Genomic DNA, 12,677 nt, shown 5'->3' with positions numbered 1-12,677 from the left:
TAGGGAACCTAACGCATATGTTATTGGACGGTATACTTACGTATATCTGGATTCGCCAAAAGGTGGCCATGTTGTAAATAATTTTCTGAAACTGGCGCACGAGCAAATCAAAATGGTCTTTTGGTTAGAATAAATTATCCGTGGCTTGCGGAGTTACTTGATTTTTTGTTATTTCTTTACAAATATTTGATTAAATGTCGTCAGTTATAGTGAAAGAGATGAAATAAAAAACAGAGAACGTAAAGAAAAAGAGAAAACAGAAAAATCACAATCACAGAAATAGTTTTTAAATTAATTTTTCCATCTCGTTGGTCCAGAGTAAACATATAATAAAATTGTCTAAAAAGTCAAATGTAATTTGATGTACAATTATTGATCTGAGATAGTAATCTGAAGTACAATTATTGATCTGAGATAGTAATCTAAACTACAGATTCTGATTAACTGTATTCGATGATTTTTGCAACTTGAAATTAGTCAGAAAAGCAATCAGAATACTAATTTCTTCATTATTCAACTTAAAGAATTTTATAATTTTAGCTTACGTTCCCTGCTGAGTTGACTTCGATCTTAATCAATTAAAATATCAAGTACTCAACATAATATAATAAACCGATTTATATACTAATATTCCAGAAAAAATATTATACCATTAGTGGAAAAATTCTGGCCGTCCAAAAGATAAGTATAATCAATAGACTGTGAATGTACACGAAAAATAAAAATTGTGGACTCCTATTGCAACAAATACGAGTTCAATACAAATTCATTTTTCTATTTAACGTTTGTAAGTGCTTGAAAATAGTATTCTAACGATATAGATTATATCATGCTATAAATTCCATTTACGTTACATTTCGTATAAGTGTATAAAGTTCACAATATATGTCTAAAGAAAATAGATCTATAGAAATTGTTAAAAAATCGTATAATTTTCAAATCAATATTAACGTCTTGTCATAATTCTTGAGGCATATTTGTCGTCATATATTTATAAATATAAAATATCCTCTTAAAATATATAAATAATAAACAATATATATATATATATATGAAATATAAAATATCTTTTTAAATATGTAGCCTTCATATAACCTTTATAAAGTTATGTTCTATTGTAAATAATATTTAAGTATGCGCGTTAATGTAAGCACACAATAAATATTAATTTCTTTGCCCTTTTAAAAAATAGTTACATTCGAAGCAGTTCAAATTAAGGGTTTCAGGCGACAGACTGCTTTACAACTTTCTTCCAGGAAAGTAGGAATGGGAAAATTATTGGATTATGCCAATGAATTCCAATGGATCGCCATTGGAATAGTCCAATCATATTTATAAGATCCCCTTTCCGCCACATGGAGCAGATTAAGAACAGAATCGTCAACATCATAAACACTGACTTTGAGTAGAAATTCCAAGAACAGTCAGGCGCCTGGGACATCTGGTTCAAATCAACTTATTTTAATAAAATCTATATATTTTTTCTCTTAATGATTTTAAGTGCATAAAATAAGTGATGTAGTAATCAATTTCTCAACTTACTTAAGTGTTTTCATTTGTTTGTACATCTAAATGTTTACAATATTACTTTGTACAAAATTTTGTAAATCTGTATCTGTATCATTATCTATTCAGTTACAACTTCTTAGACTTTTTATTCTAGTACAAGAACCGTCTGTAGTCCAAACATTGCACATGAACACAAAAAAACGTCATTTAAAATAGGGAAATATCAATCCTTGCACACGAATTACCAACGAATTGACAAATTCGAAGATATTAAATCTTCTTTGTTGAATCAAGTAATAGTTGAAAAATACAGAATCTCCGGTAATAAAATAGCAGAACAAGATATTACTCATCATTGTGGCTAAAAATGAAATGAGGCTAAGAAAGTTGGACAGACGGGTACGTGACTTCGACGTTACACCGAGCCACAAAAGTTTAAGTAAACTGCTAAGAAAAATTTCGAGAGTGGCGATCTGACAATGAGTGCACGTGCGACTCGGACGCCCATTAGCATCGGGGAGACTCATTACCGCGACTCGATGACTCCGCCGCGGAGCACGCGCGTACTTCTCGCTTTTCTCATTTCTCTCGCGACTCCGATCCAAAAGAAAAGAGAAAGAAAAGGGCGGAAAAGAGCGAGAAAGAGAGGTGAAAAAGGCAAAGGATGCTGCGGGAGCGTTCGTTTTGGAACCAGGATCCCGATTAAGCCGGCGATGTGCTAATTGCATCTCGGTCGCGGACTGCGTGACAGCGTCTATTTTGATATGCGTTGTTACGAGCGTCTCTCGATATAATGCGTCTCTTCGTGACTCGTCGGCGAACGTTGGTCGAGGCTGCTCAGAGATTTACATACGGGATCACGTATGAAACATACTGCCACGTTCGGTCTGTTGATTATCGTATCGCGCGCGGCAACCTAAGAGTCGCAGTCATACGTTAATTGCATCGCGGTGCAAAAGTTTGACCATAACTGCGGACGTCTGTATTCATCTGATAATATTATTAGTTTATTCTAGAATTACCGTTCTTATCAACACTGTGCTGATTACAATAAATTTTTAAAGTAAATGATTTTACTTGTAGTCACTTTTATAATATTATTACAGTACCTTGTCATTTTTATAAATCTCTGAACTAATTTAAGATTTCATTGCTGCTAATTGTTGAAATATTATTTTAATATGTTCTGGTTTTTATAATTTCTTTTTAAATTAAAATATTTCATTTGTAGTCGATATAGAATATAATTATAATGTGTGATTATTCTTGTAAACCACACTAATCTTAAAATTTGATTTCTGACCATTGTTATAATATTATGATCACTTTTATAAATCTCCGAACTATGTTAAAATAATATTTCTGACTATTGTTGGAATATTGTTATAACATTCTTATGAATCTCTAAACTAAAATTATTAAAAAATTATTGGAATATATTTCTATTAACTTAGTTCATAAAAATAACCTAAAGTCGTGCATTTGAATTAAAGTTTCTTTCAAAATAGTTTTACTAAGAAAGAATATTTACTAAATGTATCTTTTCAACGAATGATCTCTAATAAAAGAACATTTCTAGCGAAGAAAAATGTTTTCCTCTTCGAAAAGTTCTTACGAAACAATAGGTAAATATTCATATTGTTACCAGTTCGTAATTAACGTGGCAATACTATTATACTCCAAGTTTGTATTTCTTATAACATTTAATATAAGATATTAACTCTTTTATAGTCCCCACGCGACAAGTAAGTACTATTTTGTTTACATTCGCCGCTATACTAGCTGCTCTGTTACCGCAGCTAGAAAGAGGGGGACGTAAACACCATAAGTGCCTTCTTGCCGCGTGAAGTCTATATGAATGAATATGTTCATTTTAGCTTTTCAGCCTAGAAATAGATCTGGGTATTTGTATTATCAAATAATAAATACATTTTCTGTTTTCCCTTTCAACTCACTTAGTTTTTTTTAATTAAGTCAACGAACATTTGTAAGTCAATCCTTTAACAAAACATAATAATATAAACAAAATTTAACATTCAATAACTAGCATTTCTCTTTGTTTCTCTATTTTCTTTTACTTTAGTTAGGTCTCTATATTTGATTATCCGTTTCTAAATACAAATCCTGAAATTAAAATAAAAACGAGTTACATCGTCGACTATTTTAACATGTATATTATATATACCTTGACATATACATATAACAAAGTAGTGTGAGCGAAATACGATGCAGTGAAGCACTTAAATGAAACAAAAATACCATAACATCATTCTCGACTGATTGCGATTATTAAAAGAAGAAATAAACCACGATTTCCGTTCCGCGTTTCTATGGCAGAAAATTTGTCATTTGCTCTTATCGGTATAATTTCGCTGGCGGCGCGGAAACGTTCTCCATCCATTACCATAAACGCAGCAAAGTCTTTAATACCGTCCTTCGCTCCCGTTAATCCGTTCTATCCGCGGGTCCGTTGAAAAGCACCGATATAGGGAGCGAAAAAGATTGTCAAACCACTCAGTTTGTCTCTGAGTGCAGCCATTAGAGACATAGGAGGAATCTTCGAGAGCCATGGGCGAGCTCTATAGGTTCTGCCGGAGGCAGACCACTGAGGAGCCTCGATCGGGGGTCATCTATAAGCTAAATCGAGCGGTCCAAGTTAAACCAAGCGTATCGTACCGAGGCGAGAAAGAAGGAAGCTGCCGCGGGAAGTTAATTAACATCTCGGACAAGTCGTACCTCGGCAGGAATGAGCTAAAGCGAGCTAGAACCTCTACTTCGCGTGGTTCGCCGTATCTCGTGATATCTGTCCTCGTATCTCCCAGCGGCCGTGAGATACGATGTCTCGGTCCCTGTGTCGACCAACCGTAACTTAGGATTCGATCGGGCTTTTTACACCTACTGTACAGTATACACGCATCTACTACGCTTTCCTACGTAAACCATAAACACGGGGAAAAATGAAAGAGGGAAACTGGTACGGGAGTCCGAGACTAAAAGTAACGGCAGGCGAAAGTGACATAGAAGATAATTCAGAACTGCCATAGACATTAATACACGTTTTTGGTATCTCGATAATAAATACAATTAGAGAAGAAATCTGTGGTCGATTCATACACGGAATCAATTTTTAAATATTTTTAGGGATTGTTCATTTTATAGCAGTTTCGAGCAATCTTCAGCAATTTTTCGTTTGCCTAAATCTTTTCTAGAAAGATGTAACTAGGCGGATTTTGTGTATTTATGACAAAATCGAATAAGTCGGATACAGCACAGTTAATGTAGGGGGAAACTGGGCAATGCGATTATTTTCAACTGATTAAAAATTTTAAGAATAAACGTACTATTCTATTTACCTTTTATTTGGTACAATCGAGGTAGACAATTTTGATTTTGCATATATATCCGCTGTTTAATTATAACTGTTCCAATATTGACAATTTGTTGAAAATTAAAGTACAGTGTACGAATATATTTTATAGTTATTGTAGACTAAATGTAACATCTGACCTTATCTAAGAGAGGTATTCTAGCTTGAAACCAAATAATATATTCGTTAAATTAGCTAAGTACTACGAACGATGGTTTTCATTTGCAAAGGGAGGATTTGTGAAATCAATTATGAATCTTTTTATAACATTTATTTTCTGTCATTCTCTTAACTCGACACTAAGGAATAAACTGTAGTTAAGTAAAAAATGTCTACCGAAAACTTGACGTTACTTTAAGACTTTAAAAGATAAATCAGTATAGTCATTCCTTTGTAAACAAACAACAGATAGCCACACTTATATCGACCAGGGAATGACTAAATGAACTAGAATTACTAAAAAAGGTTAACTAAAACAATTGAATATCTATTTTTATATAATTATAACAAACGTCATGTTTTGCATTGTTACATTGAACGATCTGCTTCTGAGCCGTCCTGGTAACAGATTGATACGTGACCCAGAATATAATTACGAGAATAATTCAACTGTAATCGCATTTTCGAGCACGACAAGGAAGCGAATCGCAGTTCGCCGGTCGGAGGAAACATTTCGTTGCGGTGCACCGCGAGGATCGCCGACGAGAGTAATGCGGAACGCTTCGTCTTGTTCTAACTGAGCTGTGGATGTTTATCTCCCGGCTTCCTTAAGTATGGAGCACTTATCCAACTGGGCAGGAGTCGTGAGTTCAGAACGTTACTCGAGATTTACAAGGGCCAAGCCACCCAAGTCCGCGGAACTCTCCAGGCGTGTAATCTGTTTAGCTTACTTTTAATTTACGATCGCGATCTCCGCGCGGTCTGTTTCGCGATGCTCGCGGTTTACGGGAGCCGCGGGGTTCGACATTGTATCTCAGTTATGCTAGTCGCGTCCGTGACACCAATATGGATCAATCGTGCATTTGGTACAGCTGCACAATTAATCCATTCATTCCAGGGTCAAAACCATACTTTCGTTTAGATATTTCGTGACTCACAGGATGCATAGCAATGATTTCTTTTTAAATTGTGTGTTTTTCCTCGACTAAAGCAGCATTAAGAAATTCCCGAAAAAATCACATGTTTAATCAATCTCTCAAAAATAAAATTCTTTTCTTCAATTACTCTTATTAATCCTTTGCACTTGAGTTGCAGTCTGAATAGGTTTAGCCCCAGGAATGACACCCACTTTTTAATGAAATTTTGCACAGTGATAGAGTTTGTAAAACTAAATCTAATAATACCCTCTTTTGGATGCAGAAGGCTTTTAGTTGTCGAGATATTTAATGTTAAATTTGTTAGTAACGAAGCCAGGAAGATAAGTTGAATTCCGCCATTGCACCGCGGGGTGGGATGACCGGGGATGTCAAAGAAGTATTCAACAAGGGAGGAGAACCTATGGGAAGACACGCTTTCTTCCGTTCTTAATATTCCCTTCCTTCTATTCCCTTACCATTTGTGAATACTTCTCTAGTATACCTGAACACTTCGTGTCGTGGAGTATACACGAATGGGAGAATAGTAGGGAGGGATTATTAGGAATGGGCGCAAGAGAATCTTCCAATAGGTCCTCCTTTTCACATCATTACTTGTTGAGCACTTCCTTAACGTCCCCATCCGACGCACCGGTAGTATGGCCGATATCCAGCTTATCTTTCTGGTTTTGTTACTAACAAATATAGCAATTAAATATTACAGAAACTATAAACCGTCTGTGCTGAAAACCGCGTATAATTAGATTCAATTTTACGAGCTCTACTAATGTGCAATTATTTTCGATTTCGAGTTAAAATGACTCCGACAGCAAATGTTTAATTGTTTATTGAAAAGTTATTTTACAATTATTTGATTCAAAATTTGAATAAATCTAGTTAATCACGATGCGAGCGCAAGAGTAACGCGCGGGAGTTTTGTTCCCTTCGGGGAACACCGTGCCGTAAGACCCGGATTTAACCGTTCGAAGACGCGTTGTCGCTGATATATTGCCCACCAAATTAATATTGGCTGATCAGATTCTACTAGCAGAGAAGTGTTTGCGCGTACAATGTTCTGATCACAAGAAATCTTTTTTGACTATTCACTTCGACTTCTCGAGGAATAGTCTTGACTTTATACTTCGACTGACGGAAGAAAAGATTTTACTGTACACACCTCGACTGTCGGAGATGAAATATATTGAATGTTTCAACTGTTGGAAACAAGTATGATCGTTCTGTACGTTTCGGTTGTTGGAACGAAAATGATCGACTTGCGATGGTCGTCGGAACAAGAAACAGTCATTGGGAAGCGTTTCTGTTTTGTTCCTTCGGGACGGAACATCGAGTATCCAATTATTTGAATCGTCTGGAAATTTTTGGGGTGAAACTTCATTTTCTAGCACTTTGAAATCATGTTCGTTATTATTAGTTCTGTTGCGACCTCTTTGTAATTTATTTCTACCTGGAATTTCTTAGCTAGTACAACATTTATACTTTTAACAATTTTTGATATACAAACCAATATTGTGGAAGTGATTTTGAAACGTACTATAGCAATGTTTACTGGCGCCTCGGAGTAAAGTGGAAATTGTTAAATTAACCTTCTAGGTACAGCTGGATTTTGCGCAAATAAAGTTTTTCATAACCAAATTACCATTTCTTCTTAATATATATTTTTGCCATATACGTACATATAGTATTAATTACATACATTCTTTTCTTAGTGTATTGTACATACACACTTTCACTTGAATCGTTTACTTTAATAATTAATAAAACAATTGAGTAAAGCACGAAACATTCACGAAAGCCACTATAGTGGCGCGTCGTGCCCAAGAGGCTAATAATTAATAGAGAAAGAAGCCTAATTTATATCGCAATTTTAAATCATTCACAAAAGCGAATGTTTCCTACGGAGTTTCAAAAAGTCAGTATACAATTGATTTAGCATTAAAAAATTTAATACACGGAGATGTATATTTCAATTATAATTTGACTAAAAATAGATGTCACTTACATACATAATAGATTTTTAATTCTTTACAATGTCACTGTGGCCTCCAGTGACCTCGCAGTTATGACCCCGAGCTCTGCCGACGAAAAAGGAATGCGGAAAGCTCGGGGAACGGAAATGCCGCGATCGTTTCAAGGAACGATCAGGATCTGAAGATGACTCTGAATCGACCCTTAAACTCTTGCAAAGAGAGTGGTAGACACCGGCCGGCATGGCAAGAGGGGACATGTTCGCGGAAAAAATGGCGGAACGGTACTTACCTTTGCAGCCTCCCACGGACAAGCCGTAATGGTCGACGTCGCAGCGATCGCACCGGAAGCCAAGGACGCCATTCGCGCACCTGCACTCGCCGGTTACGGGATCGCAGACCTCGTCGAGGGCACCCACGTCGCAGTCGCATTCCCGGCAACCTGCGGTTACGTTCCCGTAACCTCCGACGCAAGAGGAACAGTCACGACCCTCGAACAAAGGCTTGCAGGGACACTGACCGCTTCTCTCGTCGCATTCAATGGAATTGCTGCCGAGGGGGTCGCAGTCGCAAGCTGCAACAGTCGGGGGTCCATGTTCACCGTTGCGAAATCATTTATTCTCTTTATTAACACATCGAGTGTCGAAAATCAACCCCTAAATTACTCAAAAAATTCAAGTAACTCAATTAACACTATTTTTATCGAAAACGTCGAAAGACACCTATTAATAATTTCTGTTTTTCACTATTTATACTAAAGGGCTCGAAGGACATCTTCTAATAATTTTTAATAAAAATTATTTCCTATGTTCTATGTTTACCATGCAATTACTTCTCAACTTTTACTGTAGCCATCGATTAAAATATTGTTAATGAAATTGAAATTATTCCAATAACATTTAGTTCGGGGGATATATTGTAATGAGATAGAATTTTAAGAAATAATACAAAATTAGTGTCGCTCATACGTGACGAAGGGGTGCTCAATTAATAATTTTTTACTGCGCTCTTGGGGTGTGTAACAGGTTTATGAAATTTTGTTCTAAAACAAAATACCTTTAACCCTCATTTTATTTTAGGAGCGCGATTTATCATTATTAACTATGAAGATGTAACTTATTAGCTATGTAGCTGTAACTTATTAGTTATGTAAAGACTTCAAAACCGTTGATGTATTATATTCTTTTCGATCTGCAATAATTATTAAACAAAGGAAACACTTTCAAAGTGATATTTGGTATTCGGATCAGATGCAAACAATTTGTGTCATGCATAAAGATCCGCAGTTTATTAATAACAATTAAGGATCATGAATAATGTTAAAGTAATGTTAAGAAACATATTACTCACGCAAACAGTTCTGCTCCAAAGGATCGCCATAATGAGCATGTTTGCACTTGTCGCATTTCCAACCCTCTGTGTTGCCCCGACACTCCAAGCAACGCCCCGTTTCTTGGTCGCAAGGACCGCCTCCGCAAGTACATGGTTCACAAGTACCTCGAGGGACCAGAGGATTTCCGAAATATCCTATGTCGCAGCTGGCGAAAAAATGAAACAAATGATCAGATGAAATGTATATACTGTTTTAATTTTTAACCCTTTTTAGTCCCCTCCCCTCTCAAGCAAAACAATAAAATGTTGGTAATTATAGAGCTTTCAAGATAAACAATTTTGATTTTATAGTTACTTAGAGTCATTATTTCCAACATATCATTCTACATTTTATCGCAAATGTTACCTATTATCACATTCAGAACTACATTCGTTTCATTGATAAATGATTAAAGAAAATCCTTCAAGTGCAACGTATTAATGCTCTTTAATGAACATGTAAGTTTTAAGTTACAGTAAACGTATATATACGTAAGTGTATAAAAACGAAAAGCAGAATTTAATAGTCTTTAACTTAAAAAACTTCCTATGAACTACACGACAGTCTGCGTAAAACTACATTAGTTACAGTTTTTGAAACCCTCAGGTGAATCGATATCGAAAAATTAATCGAACAGACATCAATATTTGGTTTTCTTAACCCTTTTAGTGGCACGGGCCGATGCGTTGTGGCGGGCCGACTACCTGGCGAGCTTGAACATATTTTATAACTAAAAATTTTGCTGCCCAACATTATATTCTATATTCTTCAAGTCTCAGAAGAACAAATAGTAAAATTTTCCTCCAGGAAATCGGAATTTTGTATAAAGCTATTCATATAAGCGCGCATATCAAATCGGCCCTGGCACTAATAGGGTTAAAAATATTTCTTTGAAAGATATACAGTGAACAAGTCCATATACCATAATTACAGTTAAAGGATTTCAACATCGTCTTTGGGAAAAGAGGGTACTACTTACCTTTCACAGTGATCACCGGTGTAACCTGGTGGACATTGAGTGCAAACGTATCCACCGTCAACTTTGCTGGGGTCATCCAGTTGACAAAGCGGACTGAAGTTATTGGACTCGATTAAAAGTGGACAGGCGCATCTTTTGCAGTCGCTTGGTGTACCATGAGTAGCGACACCGTAGAAACCAGGCGCGCAACGACCGCATTTCGACCCCACTGTGTTGTGCTCGCATGTCTGCCGAATAAGATATTTTCTGTTAAACAAGAACGATTCGTTGACTGAGAATAAATTGTTTCGAGGACTCTGAAAAAGTTAGAGGATCACTGAATCCAAGAAATTTGTCATAATAAAGCAATCAGATACACTATGTACAGACTAATACTTCATTGAATAATTTGAAGCTACATAAGCATACGTAGGGCTTCCAAAGGCTACCTAGGATTATTATAGGGTTACCCGCAATTACACAAAGGTAGCTGAACTTGCTTTGACTATTTAGGTCAGCTAGGAGTGTCTTCTTTATGAAAGGTTTTCATATTTTCGTAACTATAACCAACAGTAGTTTCCTTCTTAAATAAGATCACCTCGCGTCGAATATGGAAATACTATGGCCATCTACCGGTGAAATGACTGAACTAAACCCCCCTCTTCAAACCTTAGAATAGCATCATTCCACATAGCGGCGAAACGCTCAAACTGATAGACAGTGTGTTACCAACAGTGGATTAATAATTTCATCTTATTAGAAAAATAGGCTTGGCATTCATCGATGTCTATATGACTTAATTTATATTATACAAACAAATGTATACAAAAAGCAATAGACATTAATAAATATACTTTTAGAAGCGACAATGTCGCCACCTGGTATTGGCTTGTTGAAACTAATCGATCGTGCTACTGTAGATGGCACCACTATTGGTTTCTGCTGAAACATATCGATTGTCGATAAATTTATTTAACAAATTGAGCATTTCACGAGTATGTCAAACTGTCACTTAAATGCCTACACCGTCTATGGGTAATTTTTAATGAAATTAAATTTTAAAGTGTATTTGCCACATACATAGATGTGTTACAGAAAATATTAATTCATTAAGCAATTTTTACCAAATTTCTTTCCGTATACTGCAGAAATTATTCCGAATAATTTTCCCCCTTAAAAATATATTTGCAACTTTCGATTTGTTTAATATCATCCTGTTTTATCAAGCTATATTTAATAGATGATGTTTTCATAAAATTATAAATATATTCATTTCGTTTTCGCAATCTTCGTACACAAAGTTCCATTTCATTTCCAAAACGTATTATGAATTGCGACGGAGATTAAAACTTTCAACTTTGACCTTCTGACGCGCACTTATCAAATAACTTGCAATAAAAATTACGAATTTTAAGGATAAGAGACTATCCTTAAAAATTCGTACAGCATGCAAGTACTTACCGTGCAATCGCCCAACACGAGATCGCAGGTGCTAGCGTGTCCATTGCAATCGCACTTGACGCACACGTGATGCTGCTGGTGGTCCGACCCGTTCTTCAACACCTTCGTGTATCCCCACGCGCAATCTTCGCAGGAGAGTCCCGTGTATCCCTCGGGACATTCGCAGGTTTCCACTAAACTACTGCTACCACCGTTAGCTGCCACTTCCCCGGTCCACATGATCGCCGATTGTAGACTAAAACAGTGTAACCGTGGTTGTAAATCTGTCGTCTCTGGAATATTTTTCTCGGAAACTAAATAATTACAGACTTACGACCGTAACGGTACCTTGGGGTTCTAATCCTTTACTATAATGTCAATACGTAGTCTTAGACGAAAATCTATTTCAGGGTACCAGAAAAATCTCGACAAAGGAAGAATGATTTTAAATAGTGAAAAATAATTATTTATTCAGGTATTATGAGTATAGAAGATATAGAGACATTTGTGTTGCTCTTCTAGCAATGATGTACTATTTTAAAATGTTTCATTCACTTCGTAGATACCGTATGTATCAGAATTCAAGTTAACTGTAAGTCTAATGAAATAATAAAGTCCATTAATTATTAGAAGCGTTTCTTATACATTTATGCACTAGTCAAGAATTTAACAATGTTCATATATGATTTTCAATGTATGTAACCAGATAATTCGCATACTGCGTGAAAATGAGCAGTTTGTTCATTACAGAAACAAAGATAGAACTTTCGCACACTAGATTAACACGTTAACGCCGGCGTCGATATTCACGATTTTCTCCGCGAGTCGGCGCCCGAAATTTACAAAAATTAAATAATTATGTTAAGTTTATAATTCTTGAATTTCTATGTTGTTACTATTGAATATCTGTTTATAATGTTCAGATAAAATAACATAAACCTATTTTCAAGTATCTATTTTGTGAAATGCAAGC

At 35.8% G+C, this 12,677-nt stretch overlaps 1 protein-coding gene across 1 annotated transcript in view; it reads right to left on the bottom strand.

Annotated features, from left to right (window-relative positions):
- Window positions 1–12,677, bottom strand: part of Wb (wing blister) — a 201,303-nt gene that overhangs the window by 102,746 nt on the left and 85,880 nt on the right. The window contains exons 10-13 of the mRNA XM_078193256.1: window positions 11,726–11,960; window positions 10,286–10,512; window positions 9,285–9,472; window positions 8,227–8,508 (exon numbers count right to left, since the gene is read on the bottom strand). Of these exons, the coding sequence (XP_078049382.1) occupies window positions 8,227–8,508; window positions 9,285–9,472; window positions 10,286–10,512; window positions 11,726–11,960 (932 nt within the window). The remainder of the gene's footprint in view (window positions 1–8,226; window positions 8,509–9,284; window positions 9,473–10,285; window positions 10,513–11,725; window positions 11,961–12,677) is intronic.

Source organism: Augochlora pura, chromosome 10 (genome assembly GCF_028453695.1).
Source record: "Augochlora pura isolate Apur16 chromosome 10, APUR_v2.2.1, whole genome shotgun sequence".
Classification (NCBI taxonomy): domain Eukaryota; kingdom Metazoa; phylum Arthropoda; class Insecta; order Hymenoptera; family Halictidae; genus Augochlora; species Augochlora pura.
Note: the sequence above shows the minus strand (reverse complement) of the source record. Positions and strands in the feature narration are given on the sequence as shown.